Raw genomic sequence first — 24621 nt, 5'->3', positions numbered from 1 at the left:
CAGTCAGATCGGACAAATATTTTTTTATGATCACTTATTGTCAAATTCAGAAATGTCTCATTTAATGGTTAATTAAAGCCTAAAACCTAATATTGAATAATATATACATGCACAATCAGGTCACCGGGACAGAAAATATCCTTAAGAAAAAATGTACACTAATACATGCACACGTTGTCAGAGTTAACACACACACACACACACACAATGTAGGGTCTCATTAGCTCGCAGCAGTCTGACTGGACTGAAGATCTTCTAACAAATGACTTCAGATGGAAACGACAGACGTGGTGTTAATTCAATCAGACAGGCCCTCTGTTGAGCGCTCTGTGTGTGTGTGTGACTGTGTGTGTGTGTGTGTGTGTGTGTGTGTGTGTGTATGTGTGTGTGTATTAGCACATTAAAGCTGTTTGTGAATTATTGAAGCATCTCAAAAGACACCAGTGACATTTGCACCACTGTTTTAGAATGACATGACAGCACTTTGATGATGAAACTGAGTGTGTGTGTGTGTGTGTGTGTGTGTAATTATGAGTTCATGTACATTTTGTGTGTGTTTGTAAGTGTGTATTTGGGGGATGTGTATAAGACTTTCTGTACATACAGTTTGGCTTTGTTTAACTTGTCTCAAGCTTTGTGTGTCAGTTAATTTTAGGTTTTGTGTGTGTGTGTGTTTCCTGGACAGTGTGTTCTCTGTGAACTCCTCTAACTGCGCTCCTTCCTCTCGAGGCCGTTCTTGATCTCCCGGTGGGGTGTTTCTGATGAGGTGGTGGGTTTCGGTCATCAGATGAAAGCGCTGTATAAAACACACACTTTACTCCAGATATCCTAATTGAGAAAGATGTGATGAACTCTCAGTGATGTCTTCAGGGACGCAGCTGCACCAGTACAGAAACACAGTTACAACATCAACCAGTGAGAAACAGTCTTGTCTGGGAACGCACTGAAGTTTGATTTTAGTGTAAAACAGAAACCTGAGATTGAGAATTATTTATTTATTACAATTTTATTGGTTTTAAAATGTGCACTTTCAGTCCACTTTGCTAGAATTTAACAGAGGCTGGATCACAAGAAGTCACTGTTAAATTAGTCTCTACTGTTCGACTGGTGCAGTCGCCAAAGCTTAAAGCTAAAAGATACCAAATAAAAAAAATAGATCTGCACAATTTGCGTGGATTTTCAGTGGATTTGGCATTATACACTTAACCTTTTCTCATTCCCATATGACTCCCTGTCATGCCCCTCAGCGTGTGATACCAGTACAGAAGGCACCCCTGTGGCGTCTCTCTGAGAAGCACCAGGCTGTCAACTAACTCCAATGTAAACCCATCTGTAACAATATTTGATGCTCAACACAACTGACTTAGTATTAAGAGCGAGAAAGTCAAGGGTGGATGGGTCAAACAAACACAAACCCCTTTAACACTCTCTGTTCAAGGCAGAAATATTGTGCCGTTGTTCTGCCTCGCTGTTCTGTATGTAAGATACGATCATGGAATAGAGGGTCGGAGTTATCTCGCCCCTGAGCCCCAAATGGAGGTTGTAACCGCTCCGCAATGATGTCCGTATGAACAGGACAGGGTCATGGGCAGGACAGGTGTAATGTCTTGAGGACATGTTATGCATTTGACCCACTGCCAGAGATTTATAAATTAGCTGTTAGCAGTTAGCAGCTAACTCAAACAAAAATAAGCCAAAAATACCCACAAATTGTAAAAACAATGAGGTCCAGGAGCTCCTCACCCTCGGAGCAGAGGACGAGATCAGCCTCCATATAGCAGGGATGGTCAATGATTGTTACCATGTTGTGCCATTGTTATTATTTTTTAGCACTGCTGACACATGTCATACGTCACACTAAAGGCAGACATAAAATTCGTCACGCCTCCTTTGATTCACAATGCCAGCATGTTGTCTAAAATCACACACTAGAGTGACATGATGGTGCTGTTGTGTGGTTCTGTGTAAAAATGCAAAGGTGGCATGAAGAAGGGACTTCATAGCGGCTCTATAGCGCCATCTCTGTGTTAAAAAGGCCACAGTCCTTCAGCCAGGAGACCACAGTTTGTGTCTCGTGTGAAAATTTAAATCAGGGTTTCATGTAATGTTACATAACTTTGTCTGTGCATCATTTAAGTGACATATTGACGTCACGTTACGTACTTATTGTAGCCCAAAATATGATTTTTCAGTTTTGTGTCACATACAGAAATTGTCTGTATTTGATGACCTGGGATGATAACGTGTTGATAAGCGACACACGAGAGTCATTTGATCTGTTTCTGATATAAAGATATTGATTAATGAAGCTGCTTTTGGGCAGTTTTTTGCCTTTAGTAGATAAAGATTGTGACAGGAAGTGAGAGAGATGGTATGCAACAAAGGTCCTCGACTCCACTTCAACCAGGGAGGGTACAAATGCATGGTCAGCCTCCAGGCCACCAGGAGAAGTTTAACATCATTTGCTAACATAAAAAAATCAAATCTGATACAATATTGAGTTAGCTGGCTCGTGCTGTGCCGGATGTCCGTCCAGTTTTGGTCAGCAGCCGCTGCTGTACCAACAAAGGAAGCCAAACAGCATCCTAATTAAAGAACGCCTGATTTTCAGACTGAGGTCAGACTCATGATGGATGATGTAAACTGCTGCTGACCAGTCAGCACCCCCAAACTCTCAGCTAAATCTGTCAGACACATGTGGGCCAGAGTCGTCTCATACTTGGTCATCCGGAGCCAGAACACAGCCAGTTGTGCATGATCTGTGTGACACCTGTACAGTGAACACTGTGCTCATACAGGTGAGATGAAAAGCTGTGTGTGCTCTGCAGCCACCTGTGTATCTGAACATGTATCTGCCCACATTGACTACATGCAGACAGCATGTTTCCAGCAGGGCTGCAGCTCCACGTACTGTAGTGACAAATGTATTTTGGAACGGTGCTCAGCAGGTCACGCTGTTAGCCAAGTTAGCATGAGCCAAGCTGGCAGCATGTGTGACCTACATTCTCACATGCCGGGCGGTCTTTTAATCCGACCGCAGCAGAGAGGGAGGTGTTGTGTTGTTCAGGCAGGTCACCATGGAGGGAGCAGCACGGTGACTCAGCGGGCCGGAGGTGGATATAAAGTATCTGTCCAGGGTTCGGAGCCAGGTCACCTGTTTTTTAAAGGTCGTCTAATTTTAGTTTGGATTAGTCTGTTCATTGGAAAAGCATTAACTTATTTATCGTCAGTAAGGCCGATGTTAAAATCAATTTTCATATTTATTAATGAAAAAAGCACAAGATGCACCTGAATCTCACTGCCTCAAATATTTACCATTTTGATATGTTGACTTTTAATGTCAGTGTCATTTTAAAAAGCTGTTTTTGTCCTTTTTCGTGGACATGCACCAGAACAATTTCATAACAAAAAATTTGAGATTTAGGCAAGGCAGATTTATTTCACACATTTCAGCAACACTGCAATTTAAAGGTCTCTACATAAAATATCAAAAGCATCAAGACAAGGTGCAAAACAAACAAGAGAAAGAAAGACATTATAAAAGGACATTTAAAAGAAGTTCAGAGAATAGAAAATAAAAGATAATAAATAAATATAATAAATAAATACCATTATACACTAAAAACACCCCTATTTAAAAGCTTCAATGCACAGAGGTATGAATGAATTTTTAAATCTGTTCAGTCTACAGGGTGGCGCTCTGAATCTCCTACCAGAGGGCAGTAGCTCGTACTCTGTGTGCTGAACATGAGAGGAGTCATTGATGATCTTATTGGGTTGACTTAGAGAAGCCTGTTCAAAAATAGACTGCATGGAAATGTGCTCTTTGACACCCTTTATTTTCCACACAGTGTGGATCCATCTAACAGTATGTTTTTTAAATGCAAAATTTGTTAAAGCCCCAGTCTGTAAGATTTAGGTACACATATTGGCAGGAAAGGGACTGTAATATATCCATTTTCTTGAGTGAATAATCACCTGAAAATAAAAATCATTGTGTTTTTGTTTCCTTAGAATGAGACATTTATATCTACATAGGGAGCACGTCCTCATATATGGTGGTATACAGTAACCCAGAACGGACAAACCAAACACTGGCTCTAGAGAGGGACATTCACATTTTTGTTTTAACCAGTTTTAATCAGCTGGTCTGTTTGTTTGGTAGAGGAAGAGGCCTCTGTGGATAGTTTAGCTCCTGGTAAAAACCTCCAGAACAATGAACACTGAAGGAATTCTAACCAGGCGAAGTTTCAGCTGGTTGCAATCTGCAGTCCTCTCTGCGTGATGCTGCTGAGTCACAGTGACTGTGCACTGACAGTGTGTCTTCATTGTGTGTTTGTAAGGTTTTTTTTATCAGCACTTTAAATTTAACACTGTTACTGTGAGTTTTAGAAATGGAATAAATAAAAGTGGGAAAAATAATTGCGCTCTCTCATTATAACTCAGTCCAGTCCACCCCGACTGTGATCTTTTTACAACATCAAACTTAATGACACTGCTGATATTTTTGCTAAGTGCTTCCCTGCTGGAGTCCATCTGTCTGTCTGTCTGTCTGTCTGTCTGAGTGAGTTTAAAGCATCTTAATTTAGTTCAGTAATATCACTCAGATATAAGTGTTTTTATGAAGGCAGAGTTGATCCCTGACTGACGTGTTGTCCATGTTTTCACACATGAGCATGGAACTGATCCCACATGAAACTGACTCACGTTTAAAACTGGAGACATGACGTCCTCAGTTCTGCTTTTTCTCCTGTTGTTGCACTCTGAGGATGTTTTTGTTCTCTACAGGTTCCTAAAGATTTATACTGTTATACACACTGACTTTATATGTGCGTTTGGTCACTTAGTAAGCCCTTAAGACTCTATTTTGTATTTTCTATTTTTGCTAACCTGTTTCGTGCATCTGTCTGTGTGTGACTTCAGGACATCTGTGAGGACATCTCAGACCATGTGGAGCAGATTCATGCCCTGCTGGAGACAGAGTTCTCCCTAAAACTACTGTCCTACTCCGTCAACATCATCGTTGACATCAGGTGAGTCCTGACAAGATGAGAAAAGTCATACTTTCAGTTTTTAATGGTGCTTCTGTGATACTTTAGGATTTTTTTTCCTGTTGCATAGTTTCTTGTAGGTTTAGTGTTACCGCAGAAAATCCTCTTAAAGAAACACTAGATTGTTATGATGTTTATTCTTTATTTTGTAAATTAATAAAACATTCAAATTCTAACTTTTATCAGCAGTTTCTAAAGTTATGCACCGTACATCTAAAAGATTCCCAAAACTTTTACTGCACCTCTAAAGCTGCTTGTTATCACACCAGTAAGGAAATAACTGACTGTGACTGTGTGTTATGATTTTAATAAGTGCTCACTTATAAGTTAAAAAACAGGGATAACAAATAATAATCTTTATGCTATCATAAAAGGGATGAAACATGCAGTGAATACGTAAAGCAACAACTTATACAGTCAAACCTAGAGATCCATATCACTGCACACAGTCTCACATTCGTCAGGTTTGATATTTGATTTATTTATTAGCATTTAATGACTGCATAGTAAAGCTGGTTGTGTCTGGTGTGGTTCAGGACGGTGCAGCTGCTGTGGCACCAGCTGAGAGTCTCAGTTCTGGTTCTGAAGGAGCGTCTGCTGCAGGGCCTGCAGGACTCCAACGGGAACTACACACGCCAGACTGACATCCTGCAGGCCTTCAGCCAGGACCAGCACCAGGTAACAACACACAACATTGTGTTGTTTACATCACAACAAGCCTCTCACAACAAATCACTGTTTTGTTACGGTGAACTCCTCGGCACCATCACAGTGTTCTGAACTGAATCTTTATTATCAGAGGAACTGACAGTTCTATTTTTATTTCTCTATTTTCATGTTTGTGTTGCTGTTGCTGTCAGAAATACAGACATAAAGGTGGCAGCAACAAGTCTCCTTGTGATCTAAAAGATGTGTTGACTCTGATGGAGACACAGTGGTGTTTGAACGTTGGTCTGTTTGCACTATTAAAGGCTGTAAATTGATCAGTCCTTTCTTCTCCCTTGGAAACCCTGAGAAGCACCTGATTTGGCCACATGCTGTTGGATGATGCATGTGGAGCCTTGTTAAGAGTCAAAAGGAGACTTGTTGCTGCCACCTTTATATCTGTGCTGGACTATGGCCATGCTATATACGTACATGCCTCTTCACAATACCTATGCATGCTGGATTTGCATTGCTCTGTGTATGCTCTGTCCACCTGTTTACTTAACCATCGGCATATTCTTATTCATAAGGCGGTTCTTGGACTGCTTTTTGCAAAAGTACATCCCACAAAACAAATATGGCTGATTCTTACTAACTGTCACTTAAGTCTGTACTAAACTGGGCAAAATGATGTTTACATGCAGCTCCCTTGGTTTGGAATCGGTTACAAAATTACCTGAATTTTGGGAGCTGGTCTCATTAAACGCCTTTAAAGTAATTATAATGACTTGGGAGCAGGCAAATCTACATGTAGATGTTTTACATGTTGTTTGATAACTTATAATTCTGTCATTTGTTACTCATTTTCATTTTAAATTGTAAAATGTTTTTTGTCTTCTGCCTGTCTCAGCCAGACACTCTTGAAAGAAAAAGTTTTAACCTCAATGAATATTTAACTCCTGGTTAAACAAAAGTTAAATGAAGACAAATAAAAATCATCTTTCTTGGACCGCTTTGACTTAAACCATCAGCCACCAGATATTAACATGATTAATTCTTCCTCTCCAGACTCGCCTGGACGCTCTGACAGAGGTGGATGACTGCGGTCAGCTGACCATTCGCTGCAGCCAGGACTACTTCTCATTAGACTGTGGCATCACCGCCTTTGAGTTGAGTGATTACAGCCCCAGTGACGAGCCTGAGGCCCAGGAAACTGAGCAGGACAGCGAGGAACCCCCTCAGGAACTCGATCAAACCCAAGGCCCAGAAGGCGAAGGACCCTGCCTCTCGAATCACGAACTCCATAACAGTTTACCTGAACTCGCCACGCCCGCTGACTCAACAAACCACAACCATTCTCCGTCAATATTACCCAGTATCCCCAGCCACAGTGAAAGTGCGAAGCGCCCTCTGCAAGGTGTGAGCCACAGCACCGAGGTGTCCCCCACACAGCCATCACTTCCCAAGAGAGCTGCTCTGTTCTCGGACGGAGGAACCGGGGTGGAGGACAGGAGGGGAGGACTGAGGAAGGTCAGCACGCTCTCTGGGCTCCAATTCCAGGCCGAGCTGAGTCGGAGCACCCCATCTCTCATGGATCCTCCAGACCGCTCCAAGTTCTGGTTGGAACTGGACTCGGTTTATCCAGAAAATGTTTCACAGTCCTACGAGAGTCTGCAGGTTTGTTTTCTGTACTTGTCTTTATTTTTTCACATAGATGAGACCTTTAGATACAAAAACTGGGTGCAACAGAAACTTATTTGCCCACTTTGGAACCCTGGCATTTGTAATTAGTTTGTGTAAATAACACGATGATGTTGGGTGTAGATACTTGACTCCCCAGTGCTAAGGTCTGTTATCGATTGCATCTCAACCGGACTCCATTTTAACTTGGCAGGTCATGAACGGGCGCAACCTCCAGAGAAACAATGTGAGCTCCAGGCAGGGAGGACGCTTGCAGGGGAGCGTCCAGAGACCACTGACCGACCCAAGGAGCCCATCTGGGGTCAGATCCCCCACCAACGCCCCCCTGCCTCTCCAAGCTCCAGTGTCTCAGAATGAAATATCAAAACAAATGGAGAGGACGCAGAAGGAGACACATGCACACAGTGAGGGGGACTCCGACTCCTCGTTGCCCTCCCCCATGAGGGAGCAGTTCCTCTCCTCAGACCTGGAGGCATCCGGAGAGGAGTCAGACCCCCGACCACGGCCCGGCAAGACGGCGGTTTGGATCGTGAAGCGCCAGGGGCAGAAGGTGAGCACTTATTAGTTTTGTTGAAGAGAGAAGTTTAGAGAGTTGAGGATGTGTTAAGAGTGTGTTTCTGTGAGGATTTGTGTGAGACAGACACAGGAAGTAGACGGACAGGGATCCACAAACTCATTCTGAATTCAGACAGCAGAAACATTTTAAAAACTTAGTCTGCATTACAATTTGCAAGTGACCACATCAGGGGCCTCATTTATGAAACTATGTGTATGAACTATTACAAATGTTTCCAAATGCACAGAAGACAAAACGGCATTTGCCAAAAATAAAATCTGAATTTTAAAACTGTGCATATTTGGCTGTTTGCAGATTTTTCTTTCTAAATCACAGTCAGCTTGAAAATGTTTGCACATTGTTGCGCCTCATATTCAGCCCACAAGAAACATTATCCATAAATTGTCAATGCAGATCAGTTATGAATATTGATATACATATTGTCCTGTGTAGGATGGAGGCAGTGATGCAAACGAAAAACTGATTTCTGCAGCAGCTGTTCATGCAGACAGTTCAACAAAAAAATCCCGAAATAAACAACAGTCCGTCACCAGAAGAAAATGTTGGTGTTATTTGTTTCTGCAAACCACAAACGCGATTATGTACCTTTTATACATATCATATAATTTCTAAAGTGACGTAGTGTATGAGCTGACTTTGTCATCAAGAGGTGGGGGAGATGGTAAACGGCACATCACTTAGGTGAGATGCTGCCAAGCTGCAGCGTGCACTGTGTTTCCAGCAAACTTTTAGGCAGCAGACATGGATGTTTTTAGGGACCTGTTGCTGCCATGTTGGAGTCAAACTCAGGCTTTCCACTGTGACCTCACTGAGCCAAGAGGAGCTTCCAGTGCTGTTGCTGCGGCCTCGATAGCCAACCAGGACCTGAGCTGAAGGAACCAACATCACTTGAGTTCCTGTAGTGTCAAGCTACTCATGATGCCAGTGATCGGCAGAGGCTTTTGGGTCTTGTGGTAAATGACAATTAGAGGCTCCACAGCAGTTTTTAACCCATTAAGGGGAAAAAACATGTACTAACAATGGTACAACAACAGCTTTTAGTGTTTTAAGTGAATTTAGGTGAATTTTACAGGACCGCTATGAGGTGAAATGTGGAGTTTTAACTATTTGCTTCATAATAACATAAAAATGTAAGGTATCCATGGTTTGAAGAAATGTAGAATACCAACAGAGTGAGGACACTTGGCTTGTTATTAAAAATAAACACTATGCTTAGCTTCAAAACTCAGCATGAAAGTGTTTTGCACAAAAATGATGTGAAAAAATGATGAAAATCCCAATTAGTGAAATATTCACAGTATCAGAAGATTTTGTTAGAAATCTAAAAGACCTTTACTGACATAAAATAAGAGTTTTAAATCAAGAACAATGTGTTTGAGGCACAATCAATCGAAATCCCAATTTCCAAATCACAGGAGCTGCAGTGTTCTGAAAAAGATAAAATGCATCACAAACAAGTGAAGCATTGTGGTGCTGCCGAGTTGCCCCGGCCTACAATTCATATTCTAGACACGAGGAAAGATGCTTGTTTGCTGCAGACCCCATTTTTTCATTGAAAATAAAAACACAAAAATTACCATCACCTCTAAATTGGGGACTCATATTGCAATTGCTGTATCTGTCACAACAATTTTTTTGCATTTTTGCGCAGCCCTAATGGATCAAAGAATTAGTAATGAAGAGTAGAAATGTGACAGAGAAATTGATGCAAACTGGATAAATTAAGATGCTGGTTGTCAAAGAAGCAGCACAAGCATGTGTTTACCGCCCGATAAAAACAGTGCTCATTTTGACTGTGTGTGCAGCCATTTTCAGTTTGAATCAGATGTTTCAACATGAAATGTTTTGATCGTCCCCTCTCCTCCGGCAGGGCGCCCAGGTTTCATCAAAAGCCAGCCCAGACAGAGAGCACTGGTATGGGTCAGAGGAGTTCCTGGCCCTCCCTGCTCAGCTCCGTAAGACAGAGATGCTCGCGATGAAGCTGGAGAGTTTGACTCAGTCCATCCCACTGGTTAGTCCACACTAAAGATTAACTTTGATGTGTTTCTTATCCTGAACATATATAAAGATAACCATATGAAGAATCTTAACCTGAGTTAATGCACATGAATGATAAAGAAAGACCACCTCCATTTTGTGCTGCAGAGGCCCAGTGGCTGTGACTCTACCCAGGATGCTTTGCAGGATGTGGATGACTGGGATTTGACAGAGCTCAACCCAGACTGGGACGCCGGGGAGAGCGCGGACAACATGAGCAGCGTAGGAGAGAGCGGGGACGACATGCCTTCTCTTCTGCCACCACTGGTATATCAGCATATTTCATCTTTGCATGTTTTTGACTCCATAAATGCTGAAAAAAAATTTCCTGATCCTGAATATCTTCTCAAGACGTTCTCTGCTTCGCCCTCTCAGCTTCCTTACAGACGAAACCTGGTCAGCCGCTTTAGCTCCACCTCCTCCAGTGATATCGCTCCCTCATTGGACGAAAGCATTGAGTCCGGTCCGTTAAGCGACCTGCAGTCTGAAGAGGACGAGGGACGGAGGTCTGCAGACCGTCGCCTGCAGCTGATAACGCCCCCGGTGGACATGCGTGGAGGTGTGTCCCTGGTGCACCAGCTGCTGGAGGACATTCAGAATCAAGACAATGATCCCGCCATCTGGAAGAAGATAGAGGTATGGAACAGTCTTCTTGTCTGTCTGACTCTGTCCCTGCTTTCATATGTTCATCAGTGTTTTAGGTGTCTTTCTTTCTCCAAGGAAACTTTCATGTTTTCCCTGAAGGTTTATTTCATTTCATCAAAGTGTAATAGTTTTTTCTGACACTTGTAGAGGTCGTCTTTATTTCAAGTGAGTTAGTCTGCCTCTTCTACAGACAACAAGAGCTCCAAACTGAATGCACTTCACTGTTGCCGTGTGGGGTGTTTCTGGTGTTACGCTAGGCTACATTTCCACCAGATCCAGCGAGGACAGTAGCAGACGCACTGGCTGCTTGAAGGGTTCACCGAGGTGACAAACCCTATTGTAGAAAGCACCTGGTGAGATAAACGCTCTGATAGTTGGACAGTCCCTGGTTCCCTGCTCGCTGTTTGAAACAGGAAACAACATGGCAGCCTGCTCATAAACTTTCTGCTATTCTGTCTAAACAATCCTCCAAAATATATATGCCTAGAAATAGAAACAGGCAATGGCACAACTAAACTTTTTCCATTTTACTCTTTAGTCTATCAATGATAATTTCTTAGCGTTTTGCATTAAAATCAAATTGTAAATGTTCAAATATGAAATTAATGGGGATTCAACAAGCTCTGAAAAGTACATTTTGTTCCACCTGTTGCGCTATAGGCCCCCTTGCATAACCTAAATTTAACCAAATATCAGTGTCTAAAGATGTTAGTAGCCAGCAAGGTTGGTCCAAGTTTCGTGAGCCAGGTTCATTTTGCTGGACACCCTCACTTGTGTAAGGTTCAATGTAGTCTGATTTATACAAATACAGACTGGTGAATGCACCGCAAATTCCCTCCAAACCCACCACAACATTCCCGCCCTGTGCTCCACGACTGCTTCTCCTGCTCTCCAACTTTGTATCTGTTGTGGCTGCATTGGTTAAGTTCCTGCAGCAGAACCACAAGACAAATCTCTGCACTTTCATTCTGACAAAGGACGACAAGTTGAACCGAAACCACCACAACGCCAGCGCTTCTGTCCCTCCACTGCAGCCGTCTTGATGGATTGGAGGGCTGGTATCGGATCGTCCCGTGGCCCCGTTAATTCATCACCTCCCTTCTAAAGGTCACGTTTGATTGGCAGGCGGATTATTGATGAGGCTGCCCGGTGAACTAATCAGTCATATCTGTCATATTGAATATGGCGAAATGTCAATAGCTCTGGGGATTCGTTCTCCTCATGGCTGCTCGTTTAATTAGCGCTATAAAGAAGCTCTGCCGCCTCCTCTAATTTTTTTTATTGTTTTATTTTATTCAGGTTTATTTCACTCTCCCTCTCCTTTATTGCCTTAATATTCTAATTCTGAATATTCTTTACTCCCCCGGCAACATTTTACTTTGCTGCTGTAACATCCCAGTTTCCCCTCGGGGATCAATGAAGTTCAACATATCTGTCTCATCTGGTGTGCGGCAGGTCAGGAGCCCACAGACTGAATCAGACCACTCTAATAAGACTATCAGTGAGGATGGTGAGGATACGCCGCGATCAGTCAGTGAAACTGGGAGGGGACGTCCTTGGAACTGGGATCAGTGACCCGGAAGGTAGCAAGTTTGATCCCCTCATCAAACTGTGTCCTCCGTATTCCCAAATTCAAATCAGACCGGCCTTATTAGGATTCATAATTAACGATGATTTGACTGATGAAATGTCAAAGCTGTCCCCGGCTCTTCCTCTCTGTCTCTCTACCTTTTGTGCTGTGGAAATATTTCGATCCCTTTTTAAAGCGGTCGGACAAACAGAAGTCCGTGTGGGGAATCTCAGCTGACTCGTTCGCATTCTTTATCTGCCTGATCCAATTCCTCATTAAAGTTACGTCATGATGAGAGATATTTTCACACCCAAGGTTTTTTTTTATGGCTCCACCTTTCTAATAAGTAAGAGATAAAACGTTTTAGGTGCTCTGATGTATGATAGCAGAGACTGCTTAGATGAATCCATTATTTATTAAAATATCAAAGCACCTTATCGTGACATTGACCAGCCAATCACAAACAAGTATTCTTGAGGCTTTGACATGAATAAAGACGCATTGTGTACTTGTAGTATAGTGTTAGTTTAATTAGAGCCTTTTCAGTTTAATCCACCTGTAAAATGATTGCCCAATATAATGCTTAGAATGACATTGGCAGTGTTGGGAGGGTTTACTTTTGAAACGTGTTCCACTCCAGATTACTGCACACATGCCCTAAAATGTCATTTATAACGCCCCATTACGTCAAAGGTCAAGGTCACTGTGACCTTGCATTTGTCTCATTCTTGTGAACATGATATCGCAAGAACACCTGAAGGAAATTTCTTTAAATTTGACACAAATGTCCACTTTGACTGAAGAATAAACTGATTTGTGGTCAAAGTTCAAGGTCAGTGTGACCTCACAAAATTATGTTTTGGCCATAACTCAAGACTTTGTATACTAATTATGCCAAAATTTATATGAATCTATAGAGCCCCGCTTCCACCAAACCCTTTCAGTCCAGCACCTCTGGAACCAGCAGTAAGCCTTCAGACATGGTACCTAGACCCTCGGTGTGTTCAGACAGTCCTCTTAAATGTGGGCGGGGTTGTTGTCACTCACTGCTCCGTCCAGCACTCGCTGTATTTCCTCATCAGCGGTGACACAGATGGAAGTCTGCACCTGGTTAATCGTCCACAGAATGAGGCTGCACGCCCACATTTTCACAACAAAATACAACAGGCTGCAGTGAGAGTCTCTCTCCATGGGATATTTAAAAATAGCAGCTTTGTGCATTTAGTCCTTCTCAGGCAGGAGCAGTGTAGTGCTGCCGCAGCTCAGCAGAGCGACGCCCTGCCACGTTTTCTTTTTCTCCAAGCAAGGATTAGAATATATGCTGGTTGAAATTCATATACATGTTTGAAACACTTAAAGCGTATGTCTTTGAAGAAGGACAGTTAAACAACTGGAATGCTCAGAGGCAGTGAACCATCTTTTCATTTTATAGTTATCGGTTGCTAATGTATGAAAAACTTGCCACAGTATGAACAGAGGTTACATAAAACCAGACACAACTCAGCCCTGAGCCCTGAACAGCAGCAGTTTTCACAGCTCCACCTTTTAGTACCAGATCTGTGTGCTAGGTACTAGGGATGGGCAAACGATCAAAATTCATTATTCGATCATCAAAAAAATTAACGATCAATTATTGATTAATTGATAAGGGAGTATTTCAAAAGAGAGAAAACAAAAGAGTGCAGTGCAGACTGTCGCCGCAAGAGAGCGCAGCTGCCCCAGTTTTGAGCTTCAACCCCCCAGGCCAAAGAGGAAGAATGACGCACATGCGCAGTTCACCCGTGGGTGTTTACAACCGTTGCCAGCCAGAGTTACAGGCTTCAGTTTTCAGCAAAACCTCCGTCTTTCAATGGCGTAGTGTTTTCAGAGGCCTCTAGGGAAGCCGCCAAGGCTTTGGAGAGCGATGAGAGCCTCCGTCTGGTTCTGATTTTTTGCCTGGCATAGGTTTCGTAGGCCCGTTGAGCCGCCGTGCTCGCCAGGCGGAAGGGTCTCCTTGGCGCGGGGGGTCTCGTTGGCACGGAGGCTCGCCGGACCTATGCCAGGCATTGTAGGGGAAACACTGCGACTATCGATCAAAATTATTAACATTACAAGTTAAGTTCCACCTTAAAAGTTGCCGGCAGTCGGCCCAGTGAATGAAGTTAGTGTCCGTCCTCTACTGACCAATCAGACTGCAGTGTTCACAGCTTCACCTTTTAGTACCAGATCTGTGTGCTAGGTACCCCAACAGAGGGGGGACCAAACATGGGGACGGTGAGGAACGCTTCTGTTGGTACCATCCACAACTTTTCACTGTGGGAACAGAAAAAAAAGCGTACTGAACTGAACCGTACAAGACTGCTTGGTGGAAACGGGGCTTAATAGGATAAAATTATGACGTTTATTGTGACTTCACTTCACTTTTTAAACAGAAAACACATGTTTTATATTGTGATATTTACTGGCAATATATATCATAATAGAACAGTAGTCATTTTCAGACAAAAGTCTTTTATTCTGATGTGTAAAATCAGACGTCAGTGTGAGGCATGGCCAGCAGCAGAAACAGCTCTGGGTACAGACTACAAGCTTAAGAATCAGTTTCCCTTGTAAAAAGCAGCTTCTCTGATTAGTCTGATGCTGGTAGAAATTTTGCCCTCGCCCTTGTGGCGTGCCCTGAACGTCTCAGACACAATAAGTATCTATAATCCCCGGCACGTTCAGGGCCCTGTGCAGCTTCCCCTGAATCATTCAGACCCCCTCTGGCGCTCAGTGTTTCAGCTCTGTGCTCATGTGAGCCTCAGTACAATGCCATAAATGTAAAGTATTGAGTTTGGAGTTGATGTATATGAACGCATGCATCTTACAGATTCGGAGCATCGTAGCTGGCAAGACTCTTTAATTGCTATTGTGTGAAATATTTATTCCCAACAGGATTACAGAAATAAACACTCATTCCAAAAAACACCTCCCCAAATCCTGAAATATAAAAGAAAACCTACCATGAATTATGCACTGCTGGCTCACACATAGCACCTCGTGTTAACACACACACACACACACACATATACACACACTCCTCGTTCCTCTCTGCTCCTGGGTAATTAGCTGATTAGCTGCTTAATTAGCAGCATGTAATCATGGCGATGGATGAGCTGCCTAATTGAGGAAGTGAAGAGAGGAGAAGAAGAGTCTCAGTGTGGAGGATGACATTCTGCCTCTCCGCAGAGAGTCTCTACTGAATACAACAGAGTAGAATAAACCAGAACGGAAAAATCATCCGTCCAGGGAAGAGAGGCTGTGGAAAGATCACGATGAATCAAATCTGTCCAGGAAGTGTCGTCTCCTCGGGGGAGAAGGATTTGGTTGTGTTTGTTGTCGGGGCTCAGTGGATTTGGTTATGGTGGAGAAAAACAGAGTAGAATATAATAAAATCTCATTTTAGCTGTGCTGTCAGTAAAATAAATCAGGATGGGTGAAGACATTTTATTTTCACCTGCACAACGACTGGGTCCATTTACAAACCAGTGTTTTGTGCTGGAAGAAAGAGCAGAGATGAAGCCTGATGTGGACTGGATTTAGCTGTTACACTGAACTGGTAGTGAAGTGAAAACCTTGTCATTGTTTATTTTGAGTTCATAAATCATATGCACAGTCACAGTATTATAGTATCAGTTGATTCTAGATTTAATTCTTCTTTACATAAAAAAGAAATAAGTGGAAAATCTGGTAAAGGTGCTGCTTAGCTCCAGTTACAAGTGTAAGGTTGCTCTCAGACCTAGAGTGGTCTCCTTTGGTCTGAATCAGGGACTCATGTTGTTCCAAAGTTGTATAATTGCCTAGAGTTGGTTGGTGTTCTCACGGCAGCATTTACAAGAGGACCAGATCAAATGCCTTGTGTGAGAAAGCTGCTCTTGATTGGTCAGAATTTCCATGTGGGAAAAATCCAGGAAGTAAAGCAAACGTTGAAGAAGAGTACACTTGCAAGATAAATGTGACACTTTCTAATGTCACAATGGAGGGACAACTACGCAGGTTGATTTTAGCGCTGCTCATTGTGGACTATATTGCTGTCATTGTTCATTTTAGTCAAAGCATACAGTTTGAAAACGAGGCGCGGCTCCAACTAGAAAACAATGTTTTGATGCATTGGATGTGCTGAATGTGCATATTAAGGCAGTACAGGAGGAGGTGCACATTAATAATCCTCCAGGACTGTAACATGCTCATGTTTAACCCAAACAATGTGTCATGTGACTGCAGTTGCTTCACATCCAGGTCGGAAAACACCTTCTCACCACAAACCAACCGCACCAGAGTTCCTTTGGAACCAGACTGAGACCACCTCTTCAAGAAGGTCTCGGTCTGGTTGTTTTGGTGCCGTCATTTCAAACTCAACACTTCCTGTATCTGTATAAAATTAAAAGCCCATTATAACTTCAGCTGAGAGAATCCCTTCATTTTCTAAAAAGGCTTTTATCCCCCCAACACTTTCATTCCCCCAACACTTTCATTGTCTAAGTCACAAGTTAAACTGACAAGCTGTATAAAACAAACCTAAAACATTATCAGAAACATTTACTATTTCCTGTTTTTTCCTCTCTGTTTCCTAGTTGTGAATTCTGCCTTTGCTGCTGGACTTGAATATTTTATCTTGTACTTCTTCCTCCCCATCTTGACCTTGACCTCCTCCTCATCCCCTCACATAATCTGTGTCCACATCACGTAACTCTGCGGCTTGTTTCATGAAAGTTTATGAGAGAGACGCAGGAAATAAACATACAGGCAGAACCCGATGTTCCTAATTGAGCTGTGTGGGATGTGGCTCCTGAAGTGCACTGAAATGTCCTGAAAACACAAGTGAGGAAAAAAGCAGACAGACAGAGAGACAAACAGTCCATCAGTTAGATAAGTGTCCTACACGTCATGTGATCACATTGTATGTGCTGTCTGGGCCAGCGTCGGCGTCCTCAGTGTGAGGTGTCTGTGTGTTTGGCGGCTCTGCGGCACGCCGGCCTATCTGCGAGCAGTGGGAGACAGACAGACAACAGACTCGGATCAACACTCGTCTGATTGGCCCGGTGGGGGGGCAGGGACGCCCACCGACAGCAGAGAGAATAGGAAAATAAGAGAAAGATGGAGGAGGAGGAGGAGGAGGAGGTGTTTCTATAGATAAACAGGTTAAGGAGAAGGTAAAGCTGACAGGCAGCAAGTTGAGATGCAGAAAGTACATTTGTTTTCAGACAGTGGAGTCCAGAAGTCTGAGTCTGAGGAAACACTGCCCCAGTAAATACTTTATGATTTCACTGCTGATAGCTGGTGGCAATTTAAAAACTTAAACATATAAAATACAGATTTAACAGAATTTTAAAAAGCAGAAAGATATTTTTGTACTGAAAATGTTGGCAGCTGATTTTTGAAGTGACATTTTTAACTCTATTTTGAACAAAATTATATTTTTGCGCTTTTCTCTCACAGTTTCTAATCTTTTCAGCGTTTTTAGTTGAAGCAAAGCTGCAAAATTGTCCACTGTTACAAGAAGACACTGGAACCTGCTGCGTTTATTTTGAGAATGAGTCAAATAGGTTTTTAAATTGTATGATTTTACAATATAAGTCTTGTACAGCGACATTCTGTCACAGAGATGCAATGAGTAATAGAGTCGAGCAGACAGGTCAGTGTGTGTGTAATGTGCATATATGAATATGTTAAACGTAAACATTGTGGGGCTTAGGAGCCGGCTTTATCCCCACGGCAACAGACAGCTGGTGGTGGGGGGGTCTCCCAGCGATGATCTCAGGGACGCAGTCAGGTGTGACGAACGGCCTTGTCTCTCTTTCTCTTCTTCTTTCTCTCCATCTTTCGTCTTCACATCTCTGTCCTTTCCACTGTTTTTACTTTATTTCCTTCCTTCTTTTTTTATTGGAAGCAAGTTTAAGTTTTCAGGTGGTAGTTTGTTTATTAGGATTCCCAGATATCACGCTGACGTCAGCTTGAATAATGAATAAAAACTGGGAATAAAAAGATAATGAAAGCAGAAAAAATATAAATGTAGTTGCAGGAAGCTGCAGTCCTGTCTCAGCTGCACTGGCTCCATGTTTTTTATTAAAAATAATTTCTACTGAATTTCTAATCAAACTCTCCTCCCCTCAAGTTCCTTCGTTTCGGCCCAGCAGTGCAGCGTTTGGTGTGACACCTTCACGTAGTCAAACCAATAACTTCACCTGCTGCGGAAATTAACTGTCTCACCTCAGTCCTCTGACGTGTTTGTTGAACTCTGCTCAGAAAATTTTTAATTTTACCTTCACCAGCTGCTTCAGTCATCAAAAAACTGTTAGAATTTCCCATTAAAACCAACTGATTCTGTTAGCCTCAAGCTATTCGTTACCTCACAGCTAACAGCTAGCGTGAAAACAAGATGTTTCACAGGACACGTCTTTGATTGTCTTGACTTGTAGAAACTCTTACTGGGCAACCGAGTTGGGAATTTGGCAGACTTTAAGTTCACGTGAAGATAAAGATGTTTTCAGTCTCATCAGCACAAATAAATAACAATAAACAGAGTTTTTTTTAAAAAAAGCAGCACAAAATCTGATTTTAATTTCATCATGACAAACAGCTACATATTTTAAGATCTTTTATAAAAGTAACAGTACCACAGTGCAGAATTACACTGTCCAAAGTCCTGCATTCAACCATGTAATTAAGTAAAAGTACAGAAATATTAGCATTAAAATATACTTTAAGGAGAAGTGTGTAAGGTTTAGGGGGATTTAGTGGTGTCTAGCAATGAATTGCAGATTTTAACCAGCTGAAACTTCTTCTCATTAGAATTCCTTCCTTCCTTTAAAATTTTTATTTTAAAGAAGCCTTTACTTGGAAATTAAGGAAAATCTTAACTTAAGGTTATTTGTGCAACTGTTCAACCAACTTTAAGGGATTTCTTAAGTATAAGACCAAGATATAGAGAAAACCTTAAATACTGAAGTGAACATTTTAAGAAAACCTGAAGGAAAAGACTTAAGGGTGTTGTGTTTTTCATTTTAAGGAAGCCTTAACTCAGACCTTAAGGGAAATCTCAAACTAGTAAAAACACTGAATAAAGCAGTTTCACTTAAGAAAAAAATAAAAAAAATAAAAAAATCAGTGTTTACCCGACGCTGCTCATTGTTGAGGGGCTCCTAACCACAGTGGTCGACGTGAAAACATGAATGTCCTCATTTAAAGCCAGTGTTCTTATTTTCAGCTGATTATACACTAAAGAAAACACACTCATTATAATTTATTTCCTTTATTCACCAGTATATGACCCTGAATCCTACACACTAGAGCTTTAAGTAAAACTACAAAAGTGTCAGCATCAAATTATACTTTAAGTACCAAAAGTACAAGTCATTGTATATATTTAGTATATATTTTTTATTGGATTATAATTATTGATGCATTAATGTGTTCATCACTTTAGTGTTGCAGTTGGTAAAGGTGGACCTAATTTTAGTTACTGTATACACGCCTGGGTAGATTCATCAATAATAATCTTTAATAATATATAAGAATTTATTTATTGATTAAGATATTGTTTTAATCATCTGATTCTGTGAAGTAACATTAGTTATTAAATAAATGTAGTTCAATAAAAAGCACAATATTTGCCTCCAAAATGTAGTGAAAGTAGAATTCAATTTAAAATTAAATTGAAAAACAACCGTCGGTCAATAATGTGAAATCAGTTATTCAGACTGTTGATATGTATTTACATATTGCTTATATACTGATTTGTGTTTTTTTCTACTGATGCTTCCTGTTTGCACTCCGTCCCTCTGCTGCTCTAATGTTGGAAATGTCCCTGCTGTGGGACGAATAAAAAATTAACTTATCATCTCTTGTCATGTCATGTCATGTCATGTCATGTCATGTCATGTCATGTCTTGTGTTATCTTGTCTTGTCATGTCTTATCTTGTGTTGTCTTGTCATGTCATGTCATGTCATGTCATGTCTTGTGTTATCTTGTCTTGTCATGTCTTGTCTTGTGTTGTCTTGTCATGTCTTGTCATGTCATGTCATGTCTTGTGTTATCTTGTCTTGTCATGTCATGTCATGTCATGTCATATCATGTCATGTCATGTCTTGTGTTATCTTGTCTTGTCTTGTGTTGTCTTGTCATGTCTTGTCTTGTGTTATCTTATCTTGACGTCTTGCCATGTCTTGTCTTGTGTTGTCTTGTCATGTCATGTCATGTCTTGTCTTGTGTTATCTTATCTTGACGTCTTGTCATGTCTTGTCGTGTCGTGTCATGTCATGTCTTGTGTTATCTTATCTTATCGTCTTGTCATGTCTTGTCATGTCATGTCATGTCTTGTCATGTCATGTCTTGTGTTATCTTGTCTTGTCTTGTCTTGTGTTATCTTGTCGTCTTGTCATATCTTGTCTTGTAATGTCATGTCATGTCTTGTGTTATCTTATCTTATCGTCTTGTCATGTCTTGTCATGTCATGTCTTGTCATGTCATGTCTTGTGTTATCTTATCTTGTCGTCTTGTCATGTCTTGTCTTGTAATGTCATGTCATGTCATGTCTTGTGTTATCTTATCTTGTCGTCTTGTCATGTCTTGTCATGTCTTGTCTTGTGTTGTCTTGTCATGTCTTGTCTTGTAATGTCATGTCTTGTCATGTCATGTCTTGTCATGTCATGTCTTGTGTTATCTTATCTTGTCGTCTTGTCATGTCTTGTCTTGTAATGTCATGTCATGTCATGTCATGTCTTGTGTTATCTTATCTTGTCGTCTTGTCATGTCTTGTCATGTCTTATCTTGTAATGTCATGTCATGTCATGTCTGTGCATGAATCTCACAATTGTACCTCAGTACAGTATTTAAGTAACTGTACTTAGTTGTTTTCTACTACTGATTGAATGAATTTTTGAGGCTGATATCAATAATTGTAAATCTTAGAGTGACATATCAGCCGATAACATATATAAACAGTCGTCATATTGACCCTTTATATCCGCCTGGCTGCTTCACCCGTGAGGCTCTACACTGAAGTATTTCAAGGTACCCCCCCCCCCCCCCCCCCATGATATGAAATAATGAAGTTGTAATATTATAAAATTATGAGCACACGTTTCTGCTCACGCTCCAGCAGCAGTTCTGTCTTTATATTGTGTTTGTCTCGTACTCTCGGCGCACGAGAGTCCGACCTCTCGCCTGTAACATATTAATCATGGAGGCAGAACATTGTCTGTCGGGAGTTTGAGTCCGAACCGATCAACATCGTCCTTCAGAAAGCCCCGTCAGCTGAACGGTAATTATCCGGCGGTGAAGAGGCGAACCACAGGAGGAAGAGATGAAGCAGATATCAGAGCGGTTATCCAGGCGGCAGAGGATCAGATCAGGCGTTTCAGCTCCCAGCAGGCCTTTCTGCCCCTCAGGAGCCTCACTGGTTTAGAGACATCAAAGCAGCCATAAGCAGCCCCAGTGCATGCTGGTCGATATCCAAACCAACGCCGCTGATCACGCCCACATCCTCTTCCTCTCTCCTCTTTCTCTCTCTAATTCACAACGTTTCTCCTCTTCTCATGTTTAACCTCCTCATCTCACGTCCTCAGACTCCTCGCCACTTTTCTCATTTTATCTCAGTCTGTTCCTCTCCTCCTTCACTCCTTCATCCTTAGTGCTCTTTCCTTTCCTTTTCTTTCCTTTCCTTTCCTTTCCTTTCCTTTCCTTTCCTTTCCTTTCCTTTCCTCTGGTCCCATCTCCTCTCATCTTTCCTTCCCTTACCTTAATCTCCTTCCCTTGGCTCTCTTCACCTCTCCTCCTCTCTTCCTCCCCTTCCTCCTCCTCCTCCTCTCGTCTCATCAATACTTTTGATTTCCATCTCTCTTCCATAACGAGCGGCGGAGAGATGGACGGAATCATATTGATGTTTTTGTTTTTTTTTCTTCATTTTTTTAAGGGTCACGGTTGTAATTAACATACTGCCGCTCAATCGGTCAAGGTTTCTATCACACACTCACACACCCACACACACCCACACACACTTTATAACCGTACACAAACACATAGACACCACTGAAGCATATAAGGTGTGCACAAACACACGTTTCATCATTACAGGCGAGCAGACACACCTATCCCCATATGAAGACACACACACACACACACACACACACACACACACACACACGTAAGATTCGATACAGCGATTTGCCGGCGAGGTGAAAGGATGGATGCACACATGTGGCAAGTAATTTCCATCAGATTTACCTTCTTCTCCGCAGCCTCCTTCACTCTGCCATTAGTTTTCTAGATAGCTCTCAGTGAAAGATATGAAACAAGGCTGGATGTATAAAATATTAGGATTGGCTTCTTGATGATCTGCAGTCACAGTTACACTTGTTATTCACACCAGATGTTTCAGGTCTGACTGGAAACAATGAATTTCGGCGCTCACGTTGCTGTATGTCTTCAGTTTTATGTAAATTACCTCCCTGTGTCTCTTTGTGTTGCTCATGCGCTCTTTGGAGCTGGATGGTATCCAGACTACATAAACTTCAGGTTGCAGCTCTGCGCTGACCTTTGTGTGGTTTGTTTTCTCTGTGGAGGCGTCTCCGCCTGCAGAGCGCCGACTGAACCCACAGACTGGTGGAATATACAACAGACAGATACTTTTTATTATGTAGCCGTGGACTGAGGCGTCAGGTTTTCAATTGTCTGTCCGTCTCATTCTCTTGAATGCGATGTGTAAGGAATGCTCCAGGGAATGTCTTCAGATTTGGCGCAAACATCCACTTGGATACAGTGATGATGAACCAATTAGATTTTGGTGGTCAAAGGTAAAGGTCAGTGTGACCTCATCCAAGTCATTCTTGTGAACAGGATATCTCAAGAACTCCCTGAGGGATTTTCTTCAAATTTGGCACAAACAGCCACTTGGACTCAACAATAAAATGATTAGGTTTTGGTGGTCAAAGGCCATAGGTAATGGTTACCGTGACCCTGTCTGCCTCATTCTTGCGAAAGGGTTATCTCAAGAACGCCTTAAGGGGATATCTTCTAATTTTGCACAAACATCTACTTTGACTAAACAATGGCCCCATTAGACCTCATCCAAGTCATTCTTTTGAACAGGATATCTCAAATACTCCTTGGGGCAATTTCTTTAAATTTGGCACAAATGTCCAGTTGGACTCAACAATAAAACAATTAGATTTAGGTGGTCAAAGGTCAAGGTCACTGTGACCTCATCCAAATTATTCTTGTGAGAAGAATATCTCAAGAATGCTTTAAGGAACATTTTTTTTGGCACAAACATCAACTCTGACCCAATGATGGACCCATTAGATTTTTGTGGTCAAAGGCAGGGTTAGAAATAAACTTTTTTGCCTGTCAGCCACTGTGGCTGGTGGATTCCGAAATTTACCAGCCACTCAATAGATTACCGTTGTGTTTTTTGGCTGGTTAGTGAAGAAAATCCGGCAGCCACTTGCATGTTATACTAGCATTTGGCTAGGGGCTGGTGCTGATTTCCAACCCAGGTCAAAGGTTATGGTCGCTGTGACCTTGTGACCATCTCGTTTCGTGACTCTCAAGAACACTTTGAGAGAATTTCTTTAAATTTTGTACAAACGTCTAATTAAACTCAAGAATGAACTGATTAGAATTTAGGAGTCAACGGTCAAGGTCACTGTGACCTCACAAAACATGTTTTTGTCCATAACTCAAGAATTTATGCACTAATTATGATGAAATTTCACACTAATGTCTAACAGGATAAAATAATGAAGGTCAAAGGTCAGCTTGACTGTGACATCATCATGTTTTAACGTCATATCTCAGGAACAGAAGGGGAGACATTTGGTCAGATACTGAATTGGTGACTCTAATCTTGAAACTGTGCTGATTGTATAGATCTTCTGTGTGTGAAGCATCCATGTCAGTGAAAACATGGATGCTTCACACACAGAAGATCTATACAGAGACACTGGACTGGTGGGCGGAGTCATACAACCACAGGGTGGACTGGTGGGCGGAATCATACAGCCACTGGGTGGACTGGTGGGCGGAGTCATACAACCACAGGGTGGACTGGTGGGCGGAGTCATACAACCACAGGGTGGACTGGTGGGCGGAGTCATACAACCACTGGGTGGACTGGTGGGCGGAGTCATACAACCACAGGGTGGTGATTCTAGTTTATTTTAATTCAAAGGTTCATAAACGGCTCATACAAGATGCAGAATAGATTTAATTAAACAAATACAAATCAACAAGCACATATTTTAGCTTAGTCTTCTGACTTTGTCGGACATGTATAGTTTGATTTAATATGATGCAATGATTTTTGGAGTGACAACAAATGTTTCCTCTTTTTTATTTGTTCAATACATTAAATTTGCAAACTCATTTCTCCTCATT

At 41.9% G+C, this 24621-nt stretch overlaps 1 protein-coding gene across 1 annotated transcript in view; it reads left to right on the top strand.

Moving 5' to 3' along the window:
* The window catches only part of akap6 (A kinase (PRKA) anchor protein 6), a 279493-nt gene that overhangs the window by 58533 nt on the left and 196339 nt on the right, over window positions 1-24621 (top strand). Inside the window, exons 4-10 of the mRNA XM_033643340.2 lie at window positions 4924-5033; window positions 5588-5729; window positions 6765-7373; window positions 7591-7947; window positions 9845-9985; window positions 10120-10278; window positions 10387-10647. Coding sequence (XP_033499231.2) covers window positions 4924-5033; window positions 5588-5729; window positions 6765-7373; window positions 7591-7947; window positions 9845-9985; window positions 10120-10278; window positions 10387-10647 — 1779 coding nt within the window. The remainder of the gene's footprint in view (window positions 1-4923; window positions 5034-5587; window positions 5730-6764; window positions 7374-7590; window positions 7948-9844; window positions 9986-10119; window positions 10279-10386; window positions 10648-24621) is intronic.

The sequence above is a fragment of the Epinephelus lanceolatus genome, chromosome 15 (genome assembly GCF_041903045.1).
Source record: "Epinephelus lanceolatus isolate andai-2023 chromosome 15, ASM4190304v1, whole genome shotgun sequence".
Lineage (NCBI taxonomy): Eukaryota > Metazoa > Chordata > Actinopteri > Perciformes > Serranidae > Epinephelus > Epinephelus lanceolatus.
This window is presented reverse-complemented; position numbering and strand designations above follow the sequence as displayed.